Raw genomic sequence first — 24,580 nt, 5'->3', positions numbered from 1 at the left:
TGTCATTTGTTTCGAGCTTCTGTCATGTGTCACATAAAATTAATATATCTACGGCATACGTCTTTGGTTTGTATCATTGGTATATGTCAATAACGTATGACGTAGATATATTAATATTATGTGACACATGACAGAAGCTCGAAACAAATGACAGTGAATGAAAAGCCCTATATATACCTCTATGTAATGATCAGCGTTCGAACAAAGTGTCACAGCAGATTATAACCTAGCAAAACTAGAAAATAATTCAATTATAGCTAAAAATTCAAATATTTTTACGAAAATTGACATCGATAGAAAGCGACATATAGATATCTACAGTGCACGGAATCTAGACCCAGCTCTCGAACTATAAAGGTTCGGCTCTTGAACAATCAGTTGAACTACGCAGATCCTGACCGGATGGATAGCCTGGTAGTTAACGCCAAACGCCAATTAAATGGAATGGAAGAAAAAGAAGAATGAAATGGGTTAGGTAAGATAGGTTATGTTCACAACATAGAGGTATATATTAACATAGAGGGAGCCTACCTTCCGCGCTTCCTGACGACAAGATCTCATGGACTGGTTTGCTGCATCTCTTTCTATCACATTGTATCGAAAATCTCGATGACATTCAGTGTGAATATAGGCACGGAAGAGGAGGACAACTGTAGCAGCTTTACTATGCGTAAGAGTGAAACAGCACTAATCCAAAGAAAAAAGATGGTGTCGTCACTTCGCTCTAAATGACACTCTCTCTATGCTAATATTTAACTCTATGGTTCACAATGATATTTTTTAATTTTCATTTTCAGATTCAGCCATAGAGAAATAACAACAAGTGTTTTTATTTCTCTATGGATTCAGCTATGGAAGTAAAAGCTGAAATAATTAAGGATGAGTTCGTCGAGTATGATTCAAAATATATCAAAAATGAGTCATCCACATACTTTGACCAGGGAGAACTGAGGACTGAACCACAAGGTAACTCAGGGAATAATTAGTAAAAGCACCGAACAACCCGAAGGCACAGTCGACTCGGCGGGAAGAGTTCGCGCATCTGGTTTGCGCACGGCCGGCGGCCATTTTTTCGGTCCACAGGTCCGCTGCTGACACGATCAATTTGTGATTGTTGTTGTCAGATCACGCTTGTTTCGGGGTTACTTTGATTTTGTGTTGTTCTGTTCGGTCATTTTGTTTTTGTGCATTGTGCAATAATAATTATGGATATGGACAAAAAGAAAGGCAGTTCGAATTCAATATGTGCAGCGATCAACTGTAAAAACACGGTATCAAATTGAAGTCAAATTTTTGTCCGTTTTCCAAAAGACGAATCAAGGTAAGCATTTTTAAATTCACAATGTTTCTATAAATGTGTATGTAGTCCTGTCGCCAGGGGGGGTACAACGGCCTCCTTAATTCAGATGGACTTACCCAAGTTTTTTTTATATATTTTGACCCGTAGAATACGAATTTTTTGGGTAACAGTTGATCCGGATGTCGATAAGATTGTTATAGACAAAGAACTTGAGGAATTACATAACAGTGATTTCTCGCAAAACAAAACATATTTTTGTATTTTTTGGGTCATTTTAAGCAAAAAATATTCCTACAAGTTTTTTCGTAGAATGCATAGTTTTCGAGATAATCGCGGTTGAACTTTCAAAAAATCGAAAAATTGCAATTTTTGAACCCGAATAACTTTTGATTAAAAAATAAAGTAGCAATTCTGCTTACCGCATTTGAAAGTTTAAGTCAAATTATATCGGTTTTGATTATTTGCATTGCTAAAAATTAATTTTTTTATTGTTAAACTAATCTATAAACACATAGGTTTCCCGTGCCTAATACATGCGTTTTACCGCATGCTACGTAGAAATTGCCTCGCTTGCACTTGTAGCTACTCTACCTACTCGTTCGATTTTAAATGAGAAATCATAGAAAACATCACTCACATACTAGGTGTTTACTACAGTTTACAGCTTTGTTTAACAATAAAATAATAAATTTTTAGCAATGCAAATAATCAAAACCGATATAATTTGACTTAAACTTTCAAATGCGGTAAGCAGAATTGCTACTTTATTTTTTAATCAAAAGTTATTCGGGTTTAAAATTTACAATTTTTCGATTTTTTGAAAGTTTAACCGCGGTTATCTCGAAAACTATGCATTCTACGAAAAAACTTGTAGGAATATTTTTTGCTTAAAATGACCCAAAAAATACAAAAAGATGTTTTGTTTTGCGAGAAATCGCTGTTATGTAATTCCTCAAGTTCTTTGTCTATAACAATCTTATCGACATCCGGATCAACTGTTACCCAAAAAATTCGTATTCTGCGGGTCAAAATATATAAAAAAAACTTGGGTAAGTCCATCTGAATTAAGGAGGCCGTTGTACCCCCCCTGGCGACAGGACTAATGTACTTGAATGTACTTAAATGGTTAGGTACTTGAAAATTGGGTGTTAACTATGAAACTTTACCTAATCAACTATTTTTAATGGGAGATAAGCCACAATTTTATCAAAAAATGATTTTATTAACGTTTCGACGACCAAGTCGGGTGTCGTTGTCAAAATACAAAACTATTCTTGTATTCAATCATTGAAAATAGTTGATTATAAAAATACCACAAGGAAATATAGCTTCAGAACAAAACTTTACCTATATGTATACATAAAATATTGTTGAAAACGTACTACATACTTTGTTATTGTAGAGCTTGGAACTCCTATTTTTTGTACAAAAAATTACAGAAAAAGAGATAAAATACATAGAATACAGAGAAGCTCTTATTAGATCGCTATTAGGTCTCAATAACAATTTTAAGGATGGTTGTTTCTGTGTCCATTTCAAGCCAATTCATCAACGTAGTGACAATTCAGAACCTCATTATGCTACTGGTACAGTATCTCAACACTTCCAAGAACTAATACCAAGACCAGATAACCATCATAGAAAGTTCTATTACCTACGCTGTAAACAGTGTTCCAGAGACAAGAATTAAGAGGACAGAAAGTCATTGGAGATGTGAGGCATGCCAGGACACTCCACCTCTTTGCCCTGGACCATGCTACTAAAGATATCATATAGAAAAAAACTAATTTGTTTTGTTCAAAAATGACTTTCTCTAATGTTCTAAATACCTAATAAAACAATTTGACGTAAAGTTACATTGAACGGTTGCAGCCGTTGTGTCCCATTAGACATAATATATTTGGCGGGTGGGACGGTGACGGCTCCTACCTTCATAGTTTTTTTTTTTTTTAGTAAAGTCAGTTAATTTTAAGCAGTTTAGTCATTTCTAAAAATTTGAGTTCAAAACATTCAATAGATAATCAAGTGCGTTGGTTTGGTCGAAAAAAAGTTAGCTGGTGTCCGTCAATGTGTTAAAAATACACAATAATTATTCGTATGGGCATTTTTGGTATTGCAATTTTTCCATTTAACTGTTTTAAATTTAATGAAATAACATATAAACTAATAAATAATTTATTAACAAATTATCCAGCATAATATCTTAATTATTTAACGCTGCCAAAAAGACCAAAAAGATATACGATGCATTGAAAACTTGTACTGGTATCAGAGAGCACAATTAAAAATAGATTTTTTAATTAAAATTATATGTTAAATAAGTTTAAAATAAATAAATTTTATTTGCTACACTTATTTGAAAAATCAAGACCGGTGCTGCAACATATATTTAAGCAACGCCGGATCTGACCACTTGGACCGATAAAATGGCGCAAGGTCACAGAATCTGTCTGACAGCTAAACAATGAAATTTATTGAAGTGCACCTTCGGGTTGTTCGGTGGTAAAAGTTAGTACCTAATTTTAGTAAGTAAACAATGTGGTGTAAAGTGTGGCAAACTATCTAAGACAGTCATTCATTTTCAACTGAGGGGGGTGCTTTTGTCAGAGTTGAGAAATTCAATAAACAATGGATCTACCTGTTTTATAAAATTAAACCTTTATATAATTTCACAATTGGGACAATGTCAATCTGCTCAGCGGCTCAGCAGAACTATATCTAAAAGAGTCATTCATATTCAGCTCAGCGGGTGCTATTCTTCAAGGTGTGACATTCTATCAACAAAGGATCTACCTGTTTTATCGAATAATCCCTTGTTTATTTAATTACACATTTCCATCAATAGTATCCGCTGAGCTGAGTATTAACCTTTCAGTGCTAATGTGAAGTATTTTGACATAAGTGCTAAGGTCTGTCTCTGGGACCGTATGTTTATACATGCCCTAGTACTGTAAATTTTACAAATTTTTAAAATTTAATTAGTTCAAGGGTCTTATTAAATACTTTTTTATTTAAAATAAATGCAGTTTTATTTAAAAATTATATTTATAAACATTTATTTTGACAAAAATAATTCCTTAACAAAAACAGGCAACTATTCTAAAAAGTGAGAAAAAAACCCTAAAATCTTAATACAAACAAAAAATTTGGTGAGTTATTTTTAAACTAAAGATGAAATTATCCACTTATAATAACCACACTTAAGCAATTCTAATAATATGAAGTAACTTTAAACTTAAAAAAAGTCAATCTTAACAACACTAAAAGTTACAATCCTTACCTTTAGTACAGCCGCAAAAGCTAACATCCGTCTCTGAGTCCGAAATCTTGTGTTACAAACGAACTATGTATCTATGTTCAACAATATTTTAATACTAACAATGGTTAGGTAAAATATGAAGCTATTGAATGACCTAGCCCAAATATCTCAATATATCGTTAATTATCGGTATGAATAGGTTAGCTCCGTCAATGAGACCATGCGTTATCACTGACAGGTTAATGACTCTTAGTTTGCTAGCACAACTATAATTCCATATTTTTTATTAGCTATGGTAGTTAAAGCTGAAATTAAAGCAGAGTTTGTTGAAGATGATTCAAAATATATCAAAAGTCAGCCATCCACATCCCTTGACCAGGGAGACCTGAGGACTGAACCAGGAGGTAACTTAGGTACAGTAGACTCGCTCTATAACGAACGTGGGTATTATAAGGTTTCGCTTATAATGAGGTACACTAGATGTCCCATGAAATTCCTATTGAACTATAACACCTCTATCAAAGAATATGTTTCCTTACCTGTTTATGGCGTGGGGATGGCTATAAATAAATACCCCAACTGCTTGTATACAGGAATGTCCAACATATTATGTGTGCTTGCTGAGGCGTGTGCTGTAATAAATTCCACCGCCTGTAATAAACTTCTTCCTGTCTTATCTATCCACTGATATTGAATTTTACAATTTACGATGGCCAAGTTTCATTTTTGAAGTCAACCATCGACACCTAATAAGCTATGTAAGAGGCATCCAAACATTTTAGTCATAGTGGTATGGACACAGATTAACCCAACACAGATGCGAAACCCTGGCGATGACTCTGGTACTGAGTTTTGGTAAACTCCTCCCACTTTGAGTTACCAAAAGGGTAGTCGCTTACTAGCTCGCTTAGTATGTAGGCTTAAGCTTATTGTCAGTTCCTGAACAACCTCGACAGTACATGCGCTTATTGTGGTGTTAAATTGATGGGCTGATTATATTGGTAATTTTTTCTATTTATCAAGAGTGTTTAAATAGTTTTGTTATATTTTTAAAAATGGTTGGATATACGTGTATTTGTAAAGGGTGTTCATCTAAGACGGGTCAAGAAATATCATTTTTTTAGATTGCCAAAGGATGGAGTAAGGTATGTAGTGTCATTAATAAATTGATTTATTTTCTAAATACTGATTAAGCGGCATGTTACTTATATCATATTAATTATATTAATCTCGAAACTTACATAAAATGGTTGCTCAAGCTATGTGTGTTAGAAATAGTTTCAATAGTATTTTTTCAAGAAATATTTTGATAAGTGTGAAAAAAATCCTGTCTTGAAAACAGTAAATTTTAGTTACTAGTAAGAATGAATAACGCCCTGTTATTGAAGATAGTCAAAGTAATCTTAAAAAATAAAAGAGATATTAAGAAGACATTAAATTTTTATTAAAAAACATCTTATGTTATAGGAGTGAGCTATGGTTAAAAGCTACTAAAAGACAAGATTTGTTAGAGGAGGATTTAACTAGATACAGAATTTGCGAAAAGCATTCTGAATATAAATTTGTATGCTCATCTTCACGACGAAAACTCTTGTATGACAATGCTTTCCCTTCAATTTTTACCGAATCTAAAGATATCTGCGCGAATACGTCTGAGGAGCCGCCGAAAAAAGTTCAAATATTGTCAGGTAAAAAATTAGGTAAATATCAAGGTAAATATCAATAATTTCAATAATAAAAAGATATGATTTTTCAGATAAGAATATAATAATAGAATATCTCTTAATAAAATAACGCCTGCGGCGGAAAATTTACAGGTAACATACTATAAACAAGTTTGTATCAGCCCCAGTAAGGAAAAAGATGGACACATTTCTACAAGAATTACAAAAGATGTTTCCCAGTTATCACCTTCAGTATCATTAAAAACACCAGCATCTTTTATGTATAACTTGCCACGTGAATATAAACTGAAATGTAAAATCAGGCTTTTAAAAAGAAAACTTTTGAATAGAAAAATATGTAAAAAACAAAACGGTACAAAACAAGAGTTAGAGCAGTTTAAAAAATTATGTGACAAATTTCTTAATAAATCATTGGCCGAAATTGTAAAAACTCAGGCACTGTTGCAGAAAAAAGTCCCAAAGGCCAGAAGATTCTCAGGAATACAAACAATTCGCTCTCACATTATACTTTTTTGGACTCAAAACTTATCACTTTTTGAAAAAAATCTTTATTTACCAACTAAATGTTGTTTATATAATTAAATTTGATTATATAATTAAATAACCTGGAACTTGAAAATTATTATATTAACAATACTTTATCTGGTTTTGTTCTAGAAGGCCATACCTGGAATTCCCAAATTACTGTCACTAAACGACTGTCACTTTTCTGATACCTAGGTTACTTTCTCTTGTTTTGTTAAGGACAAAACTTTGTTTTGTTTTATAGCTAGTTTACTTTCTCTTGTTTTGTACCTATCTAGAATTCCCAAATTACCCTATTATATTTATATCCTGTTCACTTCCAAGCAACTTTTTATTATTTTTCAATATACACAGAAATTTAATAAATGACCATTTATATATAAATCTTTAACGATTGTCACTTTTCTAACAGTTAGTTAACTTTCTCTTGTTTTGTTAAGGACATACCTAGAATTCCCAAATTACCTATTGTATTTTGATTTCCTTTTTCGTTTAACACATAAATTTATTAAATGACCAATATGTTTTGTTAAGTTTTGCTTGTCTTAATTTTTAGTGTAAATATAGTAAATATCAAATCAGGTGTAAAAGTAAGTATTATAGACCAAATGAACAATTTTGTAAGTTATCAATTGTATTGGTGCAAACACCGGCACAACAACTGTGCTCCTTAGTTTCAAGGTTACCAAATGTTGTACCGGCATCATAGCATAGCTTTCGCATCTGTGTTGGGTTAATCTGTGGTATGGACAATATTATTGTTGTCTGATATAACGAGATCTGCTTATAATGATGAAATCACTTCGCCATTTCAGTTCTCGTTATAGAGGGAGTCTACTGTAATAATTAGTCGTAAACAATGTGATGTAATTCCTATTTTTCAATAGTTATGGCAGTAAAAGCTGAAATTTTGGAAGATGACCCAATGTGTATAGAGAGTCAGTTATCTACATCACTTGATCTGGGAGTTCTGAAGAATGAAGCAGATGAGTATAACTTAGGTGAGATAAATATGTAATAAACAATGTAGGGTGAACTGTTATCTAGAGGTTAAATTTATTGTATAGTTGATTTTAAATACACTCAATAGATTTATCCTATCAGATTTTTCTCTGCATTGTTTCATCTGTTCTATTCTTCGGGGTCTTCTTTATATCTCAAGATCTCTGTATTTGGTGATATGGTGAGAACAGTAAGTTCGATCCTGTAGGTCCTTATGGTCGAGTAAAAGTGGATCATGCTGGCTCCAAAGATTTCTCTTTTGGTCGCTTGGTGATGTCTCCAGCTGTTTTATGTGACGAAGTTAACTGAGGAGTGATTTAAATCAGTGATTCCCAACCAGGGGGCGATCGCCCCCTTGGGGGCGATTTGAGATTTTCAGGGGGGCGATAGAGCGAAGGGGGCGATACGGGGGGCGATTAGCATCTGGGAAAAGAGAAATGGGTAATAGAGAAGAAAAAACAATACTTTCGATCGGATATCCATAGGACAATAAAAAGTAATCAAATGTACACCAATGCAGGTAATAATAACACAAACATCTCGTCTAGTAACAGAGGGCTATGAATCATGATACAATTTAATTCTGTAGGTAAGTAATACATTATAATTAATTCTGCATTTTTCTTTTATCGAGCTTTCATATTGGGCGAACATCCGCACAAAAGAGAAAGGGATAGAAGTGGGATAAGAATGATGAGAGTAGGTACCGACCCTGCCGATCTGACTCCAACAAAAAGTGTACGGCCAAAATTGTGGTCGTTTTGTCATCTATCTATCTTTTGCCCTTCATTTGTCCAAAGTTGAACGTAGGCCTCCCCCTTATTTTTCCACTCTTCTTCGTTCAGTGCTAATCCTGTCCATCTGGTCCCAGCGTATCTTTTTGGGTCATTCGACCATCTCATCTGTGGTCTGCCCTTTCCTCTTTTACGGTCCCAAGGTCTCCAGTGGATTGTCGCTTCATTCCATCTTCCGTCTTTTTGTCTGTTGTTTTATCATGTTTTTAACTAGAGAGTAGCTGCATGCTTGTTTAGATCTTTCACTTTGGTTTTATTTCTGATCCATGTATTTTTATTTTTGTCACTTATCTTGATACCCAGCGTCTTTCTTTCCATTGCCGTTTGAGTATTGGCCATTCTTTCCATATTTTCCTTCGTGAAGGTCCATGTCTGTACTTCATATGTAAATATTGGTCTTGTCATAGATGAGGTAAATAAAATTAAAGCAAAACCAAAGAATGATGGAATATTTCGTACACTCTGACACTCTGTAAATAAAATGATGAGATATTTAATACATTGCTACTACATTACTACATACGGAAGTCCGCTGGCTTTCGAAAGGGAATTGCTTACGGCGGTTCTGCAGTCTCATGGATACTATTATCGAATTTCTGATAACTACTGACTCCACACTGAGTACAGCACTACAAGAGAAGCGAAATGACATCGCTTAACTATCAGATATTTCTGAAAAATTAAATGGAACGAATCTGGAATTACAAAAGAAGAACATAAATATGGCCAAAGCGAAGGGAGTAGTCGGAGCATTCATTGACAAACTATCTATTTTTGAAGAAAATATACAGAGAGGAGGTCTGACCAAATTCCCCAGAAATCATCATGTGGTTATTCTGAGAATCTTCAAACATACTGCCTTCACCTTAGAGGGGATTTGAGGTACATAGCTATTAACCAACATTGAGCCAGACATAAAGAAATTATGTGAGTATCACCAGGCTCAAGGGAGAAATTAACAATTATTACTAACCATGTTAACCAACACGTGGACAAAATGCAAGAGGCACAAGATCGAAATAGAGGGAAAATTATGAGAGAGATCTATGTCCAGCAGTGGACAAGCGAAGATTGAATGATGACTTACCATGTATCATTTTACGAAATGTAAAAATAAATCAATATTGTACTGAATAATTTTTTGTTTCAATTTAATTGGGGAGGGGGGCGATTATAGTATTCACAACCGGTGAAACCTGTCTAAGGGGGCGATTATGGGAAAAAGGTTGGGAACCACTGATTTAAATAATGCAGGTTGTGTAGAGTGATCATGCAGGAGATAACTGTGATGTTTGACTTGTTTGTCTTCCTCAGCCACTGCAGCTACAGCTCTTCTGGTCTTAAGTGGATCTATTCCTGCGATGTAGTAGATTTTAAGGATTGAGGTAGGTCTATGCCCTATAATGATTAGACATAAAAAATTCCTCATCAGATAGTCTTGACAAATTCATAGATATCATGTAGAATTGAGTTCAATGGACGATCACTTTTACAACATTCAGTTCAGTTCAGAGAAATACATTTCTCTCATTTGTTATAGAATAATATACAGGGTGGGCCAAAGAAAAGAGTCAACCTCGATATTTATTAGTAGTTATTAGATTTTAAGGAAATGCCGAAACAGGCCGATTTTTATTTTTAAATTACAATTTTTTGATATTTATTTCATACTAGTGACGTCATCCATTTGGGCGTGATGACGTAATCAATGATTTTTTTTAATGGGAATAGGGGTCATCTGGCAGCTCATTTGAAACGTAATTTAATTCTCTATTCAATAATGTAAACATTAATATCATTACTTACACAGGGTGCCAAAAAATTATTTTTGAATTAAATTAACTGACACAAAAAGAAAAATGTATGTAATTTATTTAACTCAAAATACATTCTATTGCTGTCAGAAAATATTTTAAAAAATGTTTATTTGACAAATTAACATTGCTTTTCGCTTAAATTAAATGTTCAAACTGCCAAGAGGTAGGTGGGAGGATGTTTGTGATTTAATTTAAGCGAAAAGAAATGTTTATTTGTAAAATAAAATTTTGTTTCTATTTTCTGACAGCAGTACAATGTATTTTGAGTTAAATAAATTACATTCTTCTTTTTGTGTCAATTAATTTGATTCAAAAATTACTTTTTTGGCCACCCTGTATAGATAAAGATATTAATGTTTATATTACTGAATAGAGAATTTAACTTCCTTTCAAATGAGCTGCCACACGACCCCTATTCCTATTTAAAAAAATCATTGATTACATCTTCACGCTCAGATGGATGACGTCGCTGGTATGAAATATATGCCAAAAATTTGCAATATAAAAATAAAAATCGACCTGTTTCGGCATTTCCTTAAGAGGATCGGTACGTATTTTCGGCTGCAATGCTATTCAAATGGGGATTCATTTTTTTCGAATCCTGAGAAAACTAATAAGTATTTTTGAAAAATTTAAACGCAGAATGAAAGATTACGTTATTAGCGAGGGCCGAAAGTCCCTGAGAACTTCTATAACGTTTATTTTAATAAGTTACAGGGGTGAAAAACTAAGAGAAAATTTAGTGTGATTTTTAATTTCAAATATCTCATTCAAAATAAACTTTTTATTTATTCTAAGGAACTTTCGGCCCTCGGTAATAATTTAGTCTTTCATTCTGCGTTTAAATTTTTCAAAAATATTCATTGGTTTTCTCAGGATTCGAAAAAAATGAACACAATGCCGTGGTAATATTTTCCAAATCTATCTTTGTCTTACAACGCACTCAACCGAATATAATATTGTCAGCATATATTGTCAGTCAGACACTGACAATCAGTGACAATTTTAAATATTTGACATTGTATCGGGAATCTTTTGAGTTATTGATTAAATATTATTGATATATTTGATAAATAATTGATTTAAAACGTGAACTTAATAAAAAGTTATTTATTGTGTATTATTTGTGGATGATCCAAGCAGAGAACACATCAGAATAATATTCTGTAATCCAAGTATTTTGTTGTTAAAGATGTTCAAAATTGTAAGCGTTCCATAACAATATATTATTAAAAAATCACTTTAACACTTTTCCTCTTTTCTCGATTGAGTATTAGTTTTTGTTGTACAAATAAGTTATTACAATCACTGAATACATAGTTAGTGAAAAAATTATTACATTTATTAACTGAATTAGTAATTTGCAATTATAAAAATAACAGTTATCCAAGAACATTCAAAACCCATCTCTTTAAATTAATGATGACATTTTCAAGTGAATGACATTCTAGTAATGTTTACATATCCATACCAATGTGAATTTTACTACATGTAATTTGCCGTGTAAAGACAGAAAAAGTAGGGATACACATAAAATATTTGCGAATTATGTACCCATAGCCTTAAAATCTAAAACTACTGCCAAATATCTAGGTGGACTCTTTTCTTTGGACCACCCTGTATAGTGAGGACGTAAAGGTTTGCATAAATTCAATATTTTTGTAACTAAAAATATTTTGAGGAAATCCTCAAACAGGTTGATTTATATTTTTAAATTATGATGGTTATTGACGTCATCCATTTGAGCGTGATGACGTAATCAATGATTTTTTTAAATGAGAATAGGGGTTGTGTACCAGCTCATTATTGAAAGGTTACTCAATTCTCTGTTCAGTAATATAAACATTAACATAATTATTTGTACCGGGTGTCCCAATAAGAGTGGCTCTCGGCCATATCTCAGGAACCGTTTATAGTAGAGCTTTGAAATAAAAAATTTTATAACAAAAGTTGCCTCAGGAAAAGCCTGGAAATTATTTTCATAATTGTGGGTCCACCGCTAGAGGGCGTAATTGAATATCAAAAATAAAAAAATCAAAATTTTACCAAATTTTCCTAATGAAGGGGCACTGGAAATCCGATGATTGTATTCTTCATCAAATTCTGCGCATATTTGATTTGACAAGTTTAGGTCTACCTTTGGAAATCTACCTGGTGGTCGGGTATCATATTTCTGTCTGTTAGTATTTGTAGAAATCTTTTTTCTATTATTTTTTCCATGATCTTAGACATTACTGGCATTAAACTAATTGGTCGATATGAAGTGGGCTCATTTGGAGGTTTTCCTAATTTTTGTATAAGGATAATTTCCGCAATTTTCCATTGGATTGGGAAGTGTTTTAGCCTTAGTACCGCATTACACAATTGAGTTAGCATTTTAATTGCTTTGGTAGGTAGATTTTTAATTACCTCACCTGTGATTAAGTCATAGCCAGGTGCTTTCTTTTTTATTAGATTATTGTTGATTATGTTTTGAACTTCTCTGGGTGAAGCGTGTAGTGTGTTTTCTCCTGTCGGGGTTTGGTTCTGTAGGAAATTGTAGATTTCTTGATCGTTATTTGTTGCAGCAGCTGGTATAGGTTTGAAAACTTCTTCTAGGTATTCGCCGAAAGTTTCTGCCTTTTCATTGTTTGTTCTGGCCCATGTTCCGTTGGATTTTCTAATTGGTGGGATATGACGATGTTGCTGTTTTATTTTTTTTGTAGCCTTCCATAGCGCATAATCGCTGGCATCTGACGGCGTTAAATTTTCTAGGTATTCTTGAACGCTGTTATTTTTTAGTTGTTTTAGTAGTTCCTTCAATTGTCGTGCTGCTCTATTGAGCCTTAACTTCTCATCTGGATGTCTAGTTTGCTTCCAAGTTCTACTCAGATACCTTTTTTCAATTATTTTTTCTCTGACATTTATTGGACAATTAATTTTTTGTTTTGCTTTTGTTGGTGGAGGTGTTGATTTCCATGCAGCTTCCTGAATCGTTGTGTAATTTTGGATTTCTTTTTCTAGTTCTTCTGGTGACTTTAGTGATACGTTTAGTTCAATATTTGCTTCAACCCTTTCTCTGAAAGCTTGCCAGTTGGTTTTGTAATTGTGCAACTTGGGCAGAGGCTCTTTTTTTTTTAATTCCTGAATGTACAGTTGCTACTACAGGAGTATGATCAGACTCTATATCGAAATTTGATTCGATACTTAGATATCCCCTTGAGAACCCTTTTGTAACAAAGAAATCTAAACAGTCGGGAACTTTCTGCGGGTCGGATGGCCAGTATGTAGGCTGATACGTAGACAAATGGTCCAAGTGTTGTTCTGATATGATTTGATGTAGTACCCTGCCTCTTCCAGGAGCGCACAGTCTTGAACCCCAACTAGTATGTTTATCGTTATAGTCTCCACCTGCCAGGAAACGGTTACCAAGTTGGTTAAAGAGGTTACTTAAAGAATTTTTGTTTGCTCTATAATTTGGTGGGCAGTATACAGCAGCTATCGAGATTGGTCCGATCCAATCTTCTATTTCAATGGAGACTGCTTGTAGATCTGGTTGTTCAATCTTTTGTAAAATATGGTGTTTTATACCCTTTCTAATGATTATAGCTGCTCCAGCACTGGCTCTTCTTGCTGCGTCTGGATGGGCAGCATTGTACATTAAACAGTTGGATATTCTAAAACTATTTTCTGATGTTAAGTGAGATTCAGATATTAGAATTATATCTAGGTTGTGAAATTTTAAAAATGCCTCAATTTCATTCTTCCGATTTATGACCCCATTGGCGTTCCATAAAGCTATTTTAAATATTTGAGCCATTAATTATTGGATTGAATGTTTTGCTGTACTAGATCTCTCAAATGTCTTATTTCCTTGGTTAGTTCAAGGATTGCTTGCTGTTGCTTTTCTATTTGTTGTTGAAGTTGAACGTTTTGTTGCAGGAGATAATTATTTTGCTGTTGAAGGAACGTGGTGAATTGATTATTTGTTGACTGCGGTAATAACTCCACCCTGTTTATATTTTGAACTTGATTTTGATTTGAAGCTGCTTGTGCATATGTTTTCACCTCTGCTGGAGCGTGTGAGCTGCTTATAGTGTTTTGTGATTCTTTTTCTTGTACTTTTGGTCTTGTCACTTGATTTTGTACAGCCACACCATTACTGGAGGGATATCTTCTATTTAAAATTTCAAGGTATACCTGACAACCTTTATAATTTGCAGGATGTGCTCCTCCACATAATGCACATTTTGCTGGATTGCCATCCTCTTTTTTCTTTTTGCAGGTACGGTAGTCGTGATACTCAGCACATTTCACGCAGCGAAATTGTTGAGTGCATTGGTTTCTTGTGTGTCCATAACTTTGGCATCGTTTACATTGCACTATAGTTTGCTTTCTGTGGGGTGTTTCGAATCTAACAACTGCATTTAACAGTTTTGAGATTTTAAAGATGTCACCGTTATTTCGATTTCTCTCAATGTCAATAAAGAACAAGTTTTTGGGTGATTTTGTTTGTTTGTCATGGACATTCATTATTTGTTTTACCTTATGACCTTCTTCTGCTAATGCTGCTGTTATGTCTTTTGTGTTTGTGCTGTGGTGTATGTTTCGTAAAACTACTCTGTACGATTTTTCTTCTGGTCGTTTATAGGTATGCCTGACGATTTTATTGTCGTCCAGCAGCTTTTTGATTGTTTTGTAATTGTCGATAGTAGTTGTCTGGATTTTTATTTTGTTTTCTGATAACAATTTGTAAGCAAAATCTGACGTAGATGAGCGAATTAATGTTAGAAGAGCTGGTAAATTTGAGACTCCATATAGTATAAAAGGAGGAACTTTATCTATTTCCTTTTTGTTATTATTTCTTTGCTCTGTATCATCTTCATTTGATAGTGAAGAAAAACGATTTTGTGTGCTAATAGAATTTTCAACTTCACTTACCTTTAAGGATTTCTTTTTCATTTGTGGGCTGTTGCTATTTCTTCTCCGCTTCTTATATTCAATTTTTTGGAACTCATTTGGTTGAAATACTTCATTATCTGAACTTTCTTGCTCCATTTTTTCGTTTTCTGACAGTGAGACATTTTTTATTTGGTTTTGATTACTTGTAGTTGGATTTACTGCATCATGATAATAATTTATCTTCTGCTGAACTTTATTTTGCTGGCTTTGATCGGGAATGGCATGTGTTGACATCGTGAATGGTGTACATTGCATTTGTTGTTGAGTGAGAAACATCCCCTGTGCGTAATTGTTATGAGCCGCATAATTTTGTGGTACCATTGGGATGGTTTGACTTGCATCAAATGCAGTTGGATACTGAACATTTTGCGTGCTGTAAATGTTTAAGATGGGTTGCATTTGTATATATGGTGTAATTTCCCCTATATTCGTATTTTGATACATTTGTGGTTTAATAATTTATTCACCTAATTTATTTAAGTTACGCCACTGATTAAAATAGTCATACCGATTTTTGTGTTTAACTTTTTCACAGTATTAGGTATTAATTATTATTTGTTTTGTTTCTTAATGATGGGTAATTAATAAATAAATAAATACCTTCATACGATCACTGATAACAGCTATCACACACCGATAAGGCACCTGCACCGGTTTTCGCTGTCAGATGCAGGTAACTTCTTTTTATGTAGCGTAAGTTGTTATTAAGTTTTATTTTTAAAACACAGCACAGTTTAAAACAGATTAAAAACAGTTTAAAAACGTTGTTTCGAATGTTTGTATTTACATCGATTGGCCATTCGACCTTATCGGTCGACGTCTGAAACGAAACTATGATCACTATCAAATATTTAATTACTGTCACCAATGCTGTCAATGTCAACTTTTATTGGGTTGCTGAAAACATAATTGATTATAATTATGAGATTAGTTAATCAATTAACATAACAATTATTAACATAATTAATTAAGTAATTTCATAATTGTAATAAATTATGTTTTCAGCAACCCAAACAAAGTTGACATTGACAGTTGGTGACAGTAATTAAATATTTGATAATGATCATTGTTGATTAGCGTTCGAACAACCGGCCCTTAAAGTTATAAGCGATTGAAAATGCGAAAATGTGTTTTTTTGTCATTTTTCGGATTTTAAATCGCTTATAACTTTAAAATTATTAACTTTTGAGAAAAATGCCAAGAAACTTATTTTATTTAGAATGTCCTAAAGAATCTTTTTTTTTGTTTAATGTTTATTTTGCAATCTGTTACATCATATAATAACAATAAGCATACATGTTGATTGGTACAATGTTGTGAGAGAGAGTTTGTCCAATGATCCACTCTCTGTATGCACTTTTATATTCTTACATTTATGTTAAAAACAATAAAAATTTGTAACTTTACATTATTACATCGATATTAAAAAATAAATTAAAACTATCACAATTTAAAATTAATTTCATATGTACAATTATTGCTGTTAGAATGGTAGATCCAAGGGTATTCTTATTTTCAGCCTTCGGGTTTCTTCACTGTTGTCAAGCAGATTAATTGCCAGTGTGTTTTGTGTTTGGATGTTGCTCTAAGCGTCTTAGGTAGTTTCTGCTAAGCTGTTTAGTCACTGCAGTAACCGTTGGCATCTCTAGATCATTATAAATGTCTCGGTTTGTTACGAACCAAGGAGCATCTACTATACTACGCAGGGCTTTTGACTGAAATCTCTATGATAGCAATGTTCGATTTAGCTGTTCCCCATAACTGGATTCCATAGGTCCATACTGGTTTGAGAACAGTATTGTAAGCTAGTAATTTGTTCCGCAATGATAATTGCGATTTTCTGCTAAGGAGCCAGTACAGCTTTTTTCCATTTAGTACCCAGCTGCTTTCTTTTTTTCCATATGTGGGTACGCCAGGTTAGATTGTTTGTCCAGGTGTATCCCCAAATATTTTACGCTGTCTGTTTTAGGTATTCGTTCATTGTTGAATGTGATGCTTGGCGTTTCACCATGGCATTTTGTGAATGTTATGTGTGCAGATTTACTTTCATTTATTCTAATTCGCCATTTCCTTGCCCACGTTGCTATATTGTGCAAAGAATCTAGAAAACATATTTTTCGGAGGAAAATAGATTTTTGAAAATAGTGCGCGCCGCACCGGCAAAAAAACCGGATGGACACGCATAATTAACAATTAAAAAACTACGGTCTAAATTGACGTTAGACCCGATCACTCTTCGGAATCTTGAAAAGGAATGTTTTTAAACTTTAATCCAAGTTATTGGCACCCTTAAAAATACTAATTTAAATATGAGTTTTTAAGCCTCGAAAATGTCGCTTTTAAATCGCCTATAACTCAAAAACTCTCAATTTTTAAGAAAAATCACAAGATACCTTTCTTGTTTAGAATGACCCAAAAACCTAATATATTTTTTGGAGCAATAAAAGGTGATCTTATGTATTTGTTTAAAAAAATTGTTTAACAATTTCTGCCCAAAAATTCCGTCCGGCACCCTTCAGATTTGTTTAAAGGGGACATTTTTGAATATGAATCCGCAGAGAAACAGAATTAGAAATGTTTTTCAGACGGGAGCGGTCTCACCACATGGACTAGAAGGATACATTCTCACGCAACATTTCTGAAGGACGCAAATCTTTAATGGATATCAACAAAAAGACTCGTGTGATATACAGGGTAAAATGAAAGATAATGTTTTTTTGCAAAAGATGAAATTTTAAAAAATTAAATGTTTTTGTATCGTTACACAGCCTCCCCACGATTTTACTTGGTGTAAACCACAGCTTGAAATCGGAATAGGAACCATACAAAAAATGGAACGATACCAAAAAAGAAGAAGACTAACTCTTTGTAGTCTCATCACACAAAGTTAAACTGGATGTTTGAATTGAAGAGTAAACACCAGATACGGTTCGTTGACTCTTAGGCACAACGACCAATGGCACATTTCTATGAAAATGGCTCTAGCCTAACCAAAAGGTGGAACAGACCAGTGCTGAAGTTTCTGGAAACGAGAAAGATAGGTGCTTTCAGCTCAGCATAGGCGGTTGGCCCAACAAGTCAGTATATTCAGTAATCAAAATAAACTTTATCAAACTTCCAACCAGTAATCGGAATACTTCTAACAGTATAGTAACGAACTGCTTCCGGTCGGTTTTCCAGGGATCAAACATCGCTGTATTTAAAGCATACCACAATATATGTTACCGCGATTATACCATACTAGATTAGTTGATATACGCACAATATATTGAATATACCTACTACCTACATATATTAGAATTAAATAGTGTATCTATTAATTTTTTTTAATATAAAACATACACTTTGGTTTTTATTTCAGGCTTTCTTAAAGAAGAGGATACATCAGAAACTATGAAAATAACACTTGTACATTCATGTAATCAAGAACAACGTATGGCCCGACCTGTTGAAGAAAAAACATTAAAATGTGAAATTTGTTCCAAGCAGTTTACTAGAGCAAGTTCTTTGAAAACACATTTCAAAGTGCACACTGGAGAAAAACCTTACAAGTGTGAAATTTGTTTCAAGCAGTTCACTGCAGCAAGTTCTTTGAAAACACATTTAAAAATGCACACTGGGGAAAAACCTTACAAGTGTGAAATGTGTTTTAAGTTGTTTACAGAAACAGGTCACTTGAAAAGGCATTTGAAAATACACTCTGGGGAAAAACCTTACAAGTGCGAAATTTGTTTGAAGAGATTTATTGCAATATGCGATTTGAAGAAACATTTGAGAACACATACAGGAGAAAAACCTTACAAGTGTGAAATTTGTTTTAAGCAATTTAGTCAAGCAGAGCATTTGAAAGCTCATTTAAGAAAGCACACTGGTGAAAAACCTTACAAGTGCGATTTTTGTTTTAAGCAATTTAGTCGAGCAGGTATATTGAAAACACATTTGAAATTGCACAATGGACAAAAGCCTTACAAGTGCGAAATTTGTTTCAAGCAATTTAGTGCAGCAGACTATTTGAAAGCTCATTTAAGAACGCACACTGGTGAAAAACCTTACAAGTGCGAAATTTGTTTTAAGCAGTTTTCTCAGAAAAGTAGTTTGAATAAACATTTGAAATTGCACTCTGGAGAAAATACTTAACTTAAAAGTACGAAATTTGTTTTAAGCAGTTTGCTATAACAGAACATATAAGCGCATGAAAGTCCACACCCGACAAAACATTAATAAGATTTCAATGGTTTTAATACCTTTATTTAACCCATTCAGTGCCAATGACGTTAATTAACGTCATACTTTGCCCTTGTCTAACGCCGGTGACGTTTTCGTACGTCATAAATAAACTACGCCCTGCAGCTCCATAAACGATTGGCGCGCAGTGAAAATCCCAGATTACGGCATTGATTAGGATTTATAATTAGACTTTTTGATGTGTACTTCCGTTTGCAAAATATTACTTGGAGTTATACTTTCGTTCATAGCAATAAAAAATACTATATACGTGGTTGTCTTATTACAACTTTTAATAAACTCTCGTTGGCAACGTCGCTATTGACGCTGTTTCTAAGTTGACTTGAATAACTAAGCTAGGGTCTGAACATACCGCCAGCCTTGAAAGATTATAATAAATCTTTTAATTATACAATACATCGTTAAATTGGTGAAAAAAGAGGAAGGTTAAATGTTAAATTAACTGTCATTTTCGAAACAGATACAAAATCACTTTCACTCTCATGTATGTAAGCACCTCATCTTCTATGGGTGGGTAATCTGCAAAGTCTCGTAATAGCACGAGGAGTTACTCCACCTACAGTTTTTACTTCAGCCACTCTAGGAACACCATCAGGTCCTGGAACTAATTTTTGAACACTTCCAAGTAACCAATTCAAAGGCGAGGCATTGTCATCTCGAATAAGAACTAAGGAATCGGTGTAAGTTAGGACTTGGTAGTTTTCCATTTGCTTCTTTGTTGCATTTCTGAGAGATATTCTCTTGACCAGCGCTTCCAAAAACGTTGTACCAATTGAAAGCGGGATAATCGGTTAACTGGTAAATTTTTTACATCTAGGTCTGGCAATTATGTATGAGATCGGCCGATAAGAAAATAAGAAGGGGTGAGAGCAGTTAGATCATTAGGATCATTTTACTTTGCGGAGTTTGTACTCGAAATGCGCTATCTGCAACAAGTTTGTAGTCTTTTTCATAATATTTTTATATGCTAAATCGATTGCCACTAGTCGTGATAGCTTAAACTACGTTCCGACTTTGTTATTAATAAATTGTTGCAAAAATAACGATTTATAGTACGTTCACTCACGATTTTTGCTCTATATTTTAAAAAACCACTTGGATTGACATGAAATTTTTCATACACCTAGCTAGCATGTCAAACAAAATATTGTGCCGATGTCTGCTTTTACCCTGGGGGTGAGTTTCACCCCTTTTCGGGGTGAAAAAAGAAACTTTTAAAATAAGTCCGGAAGTGGATAAACTGGTTAATTTTAAGCAACTTTTGTTCTATACAGTTTTTTCACTAAGTCAATACTTTTCGAGTTATTTTTGTTTTTTTGTTGAAAAATTAACATATTCACTCGGAAATAACTCGAAAAGTGTTGACTTGGTGAAAAAACTGAATAGATCAAAAGTTGCTTATAACTAATCAGTTTATCCAATTCCGGACTTATTTTAAAGGTTTCCTTTTTCACCCCTGGAACGGGATGAAACTCACCCCAGGGTAAAAGCACACATCGGCACAATATCACTTGTTTTGTTTGACATGTTAGCTACGTGCATGCCAAATTTCATGTCATTCCAGGTAGTTTTTTAAAATTTAGAGCAAAAACCGTGAGTAAACGTACTATAAACCATTATTTTTGCAATAATTTATTAATTACAAAGTCAGAAAGTGGTTTTAGTCCTCCATGTGGTGAGACCGCTTCTGTCTAAAAAAATTTCTGATTCGGTTTCTTTGTGGATTCCTATTCAAAAATGTCAAAAATGTTTAAACATTTTTTTAAACAAATGCAAAAGATCACGTTTTTTTGCTCTGAAATATTTTTAGGTTTTTTGGATCATTCTAAACAAGAAAGGTATCTTGTAATTTTTCTCAAAAATTGATAGTTTTCGAGTTATAAGCGATTTAAAATCTGAAAAATGCGACAATACGCATTTTCGAGGCTTAAAAACTCATATTTAAATTAGTATTTTTGAGGTTGCCAGATTTGAAGGTTAAACATTCAGCTTCAAGATTCTGAAGAGTGATCGCGTCTAACTTTAATGTATAGGTACCGTTGTTTTTTAATTGTTAAATATGCATGTTTATCCGATGTTTTTGCCGGTGCGGCGCGCTCTATTTCAAAAATCTCCTAGTTTCCTCCGAAAAATATTTTTTCTAGATTATTTGGGACATTCTAAATAAAATAAGTTTTTTGACATTTTTCTCAAAAGTTAATAGTTTTAAAGTTATAAGCGATTTAAAATCCGAAAAATGACAAAAAAATGTATTTTCGGTTTTTAAATCGCTTATAACTTTAAAACTATTAACTTTTGAGAAAAATGTCAAGAAACTTTTTTTATTTATAATGTCCCATAGTCCTGTCGCCAGGGGGGGTACAACGGCCTCCTTAATTCAGATGGACTTACCCAAGTTTTTTTTATATATTTTGACCCGCAGAATACGAATTTTTTGGGTAACAGTTGATCCGGATGTCGATAAGATTGTTATAGACAAAGAACTTGAGGAATTACATAACAGCGATTTCTCGCAAAACAAAACATGTTTTTGTATTTTTTGGGTCATTTTAAGCAAAAAATATTCCTACAAGTTTTTTCGTAGAATGCAGAGTTTTCGAGATAACCGCGGTTGAACTTACAAAAAATCGAAAAATTGCAATTTTTGAACCCGAATAACTTTTGATTAAAAAATAAAGTAGCAATTCTGCTTACCGCATTTGAAAGTTTAAGTCAAATTATATCGGTTTTGATTATTTGCATTGCTAAAAATTTATTATTTTATTGTTAAACAAAGCTATAAACACCTAGTATGTGAGTGATGTTTTCTATGATTTCTCATTTAAAATCGAACGAGTAGGTAGAGTAGCTACCAGTGCAAGCGAGGCAATTTCTACGTAGCATGCGTTAAAACGCATGTATTAGGCACGGGAAACACTATGTGTTTATAGATTAATTAATTTTTAGCAATGCAAATAATCAAAACCGATATAATTTGACTTAAACTTTCAAATGCGGTAAGCAGAATTGCTACTTTATTTTTTAATCAAAAGCTATTCGGGTTCAAAAATTGCAATTTTTCGATTTTTTGAAAGTTTAATCGCTGTTATCTCGGAAACTATGCATTCTACGAAAAAACTTGTAGGAATATTTTTTGCTTAAAATGACCCAAAAAATACAAAAAGATGTTTTGTTTTGCGAGAAATCGCTGTTATGCAATTCCTCAAGTTCTTTGTCTATAACAATCTTATCGACATCCGGATCAACTGTTACCTAAAAAATTCGTATTCTACGGGTCAAAATATATAAAAAAACTTGGGTAAGTCCATCTGAATTAAGGAGGCCGTTGTACCCCCCCTGGCGACAGGACTACCAAAGAATCTAAAAAAATATAAGATTTTTGGAATAGAGCGCGCCGCACCGGCAAAAAAATGGGATGGACATGCATATTTAACAATTAAAAAAAATAACGATTTAAATTAAGGTTAGACGCGATCACTCTTCAGAATCTTGAAAACGAATGTTTAAACTTCAATTTAAGTATATGGCAACCTCAAAAATACTACATAATTTAAATATGAGTTTTTAAGCCTCGAAAATGCGTATTTTCGCATTTTTCAGATTTTAAATCGCTTATAACTCGAAAACTATCAATTTTTGAGAAAATTTACAAGATACCTTTCTTGTTCAGAATAGCCCACGAAACTTAAAAATATATGTTATGGAGCAAAAAAACGTGATCTTTTGTATTTGTTTAAAAAAGTTGTTAAACAATTTCTGCCCAAAAATTCCGCCCGGCACCCTTCATATTTGTTTAAAGGGGACATTTTTACAAAGAAACCGAATCAGAAATTTTTCCAGACGGGAGCGGTCTCACCACATGAACTATTTAAATTATCACGACTAGTGACAATCGAGTTAGCGTATAAAAATACTATGAAAAAGACTACAAACTTGCTGTAGATATCGCATTTCGAACTTTTCGGCGAATAAACAATTATTTTGTGAAAAATGTATAAACATTCTCAATTTATTTGCAACACGAAAATGCAGCAGTTGCATAATACTGTGGTCAAATCTGAGAGTGCAGGAAGAATCTATACCGGTTTCGGGGGTTGTTTCCCCCTCATCAGTAGTCCCATATCCTCCTCTCTCAGATTCTTCCACGTACCACACTCTGGGCCTTTCCGAATTGCAAAGAAAGAAATGTCACGGATGAACTAGGGCCATCTACCGAAAAACAAAGTAAGTTATCAATTGAAGTAGCACAGAAAACGACAATAAATATCGTCTCCATACCACCAGATTGACAACAGGTGGAATACTTTCTTTGGTTACACCTTCTGAGATTTTCAAAATATATAAATCATACAGGATGCCGAGGAAATTAAGATGAGAGAATTTTAAATAATTCACAACTCATCTGCTCAGCGTGGTAAAAGTTCCAACAAGAAAGATTCCTTAATATTCAAACAAAAGAGTAAATGAATTAAAACTGTATAAGGTCAGTTGGGGTAAGAGCGTATTTAGGGTAAGTGGTAAGTGCGACCACACAGGATAATAGAGCGATATTAACAGTTAGGGTCGGCAACACTGTGGCAACATGTTCACCATATAGTACTTTTTAAGCCAGGGTATTATGGCAACGGCCCATTAACCGAGCAGTCAGCTGTCAGAATTGTAACCTCACATAGTCGTTTCAACTTTCAGATCAAGTAGGTGAGTAATTTTTTAAAAATCGATATTACTTAGACTTATTGTTATTCTTCTACTTTTATGGTATAAGTATTATAAAAACCTAATAAACTAATGGAAAATTGTTTTATTTGTCGTATAAAAGCTGTTATTTTTTAGTTATCGATGTGGACGTACTTACCCCGAAAAATGTGTGGAAGGTGTAAGTGCGTCCACGTGCGTAACGCACTTACCCCCTTTCTTGGTTTCAATATTATGTTCGGATCTTTCTGATTTTCAGAAACATGCCGCGAAATTATACGAGAAAATCGCAAAGAGGTGCAAATTATACTAAGGAC

The 24,580-nt window shown here is 33.6% G+C and overlaps 1 protein-coding gene across 4 annotated transcripts in view; it reads left to right on the top strand.

The window, feature by feature from the left end:
* The first annotated feature begins 769 nt into the window (after positions 1 to 769).
* LOC126892105 (zinc finger protein 235-like) overlaps positions 770 to 24,580 on the top strand; it is a 46,537-nt gene continuing 22,726 nt past the window's right edge. The window contains exons 1-4 of one of the 4 annotated variants that reach the window (XM_050661548.1): positions 770 to 966; positions 4,850 to 4,963; positions 7,657 to 7,770; positions 18,685 to 19,817. In XM_050661548.1, coding sequence (XP_050517505.1) covers positions 840 to 966; positions 4,850 to 4,963; positions 7,657 to 7,770; positions 18,685 to 19,460 — 1,131 coding nt within the window. In that variant the 5' untranslated portion in view covers positions 770 to 839 and the 3' untranslated portion in view covers positions 19,461 to 19,817. Of the gene's footprint in view, positions 967 to 4,849; positions 4,973 to 7,656; positions 7,771 to 18,684; positions 19,818 to 24,580 lie in introns of those variants that run through there. The other 3 variants (XM_050661547.1, XM_050661546.1, XM_050661545.1) reach the window with 3 other exon arrangements.

Source organism: Diabrotica virgifera, chromosome 9 (genome assembly GCF_917563875.1).
Source record: "Diabrotica virgifera virgifera chromosome 9, PGI_DIABVI_V3a".
NCBI classification, from domain to species: Eukaryota; Metazoa; Arthropoda; class Insecta; order Coleoptera; family Chrysomelidae; genus Diabrotica; species Diabrotica virgifera.
The sequence above is the reverse complement of the archived record's forward strand: the minus strand, read 5'-3'. Positions and strand labels throughout refer to the sequence as shown.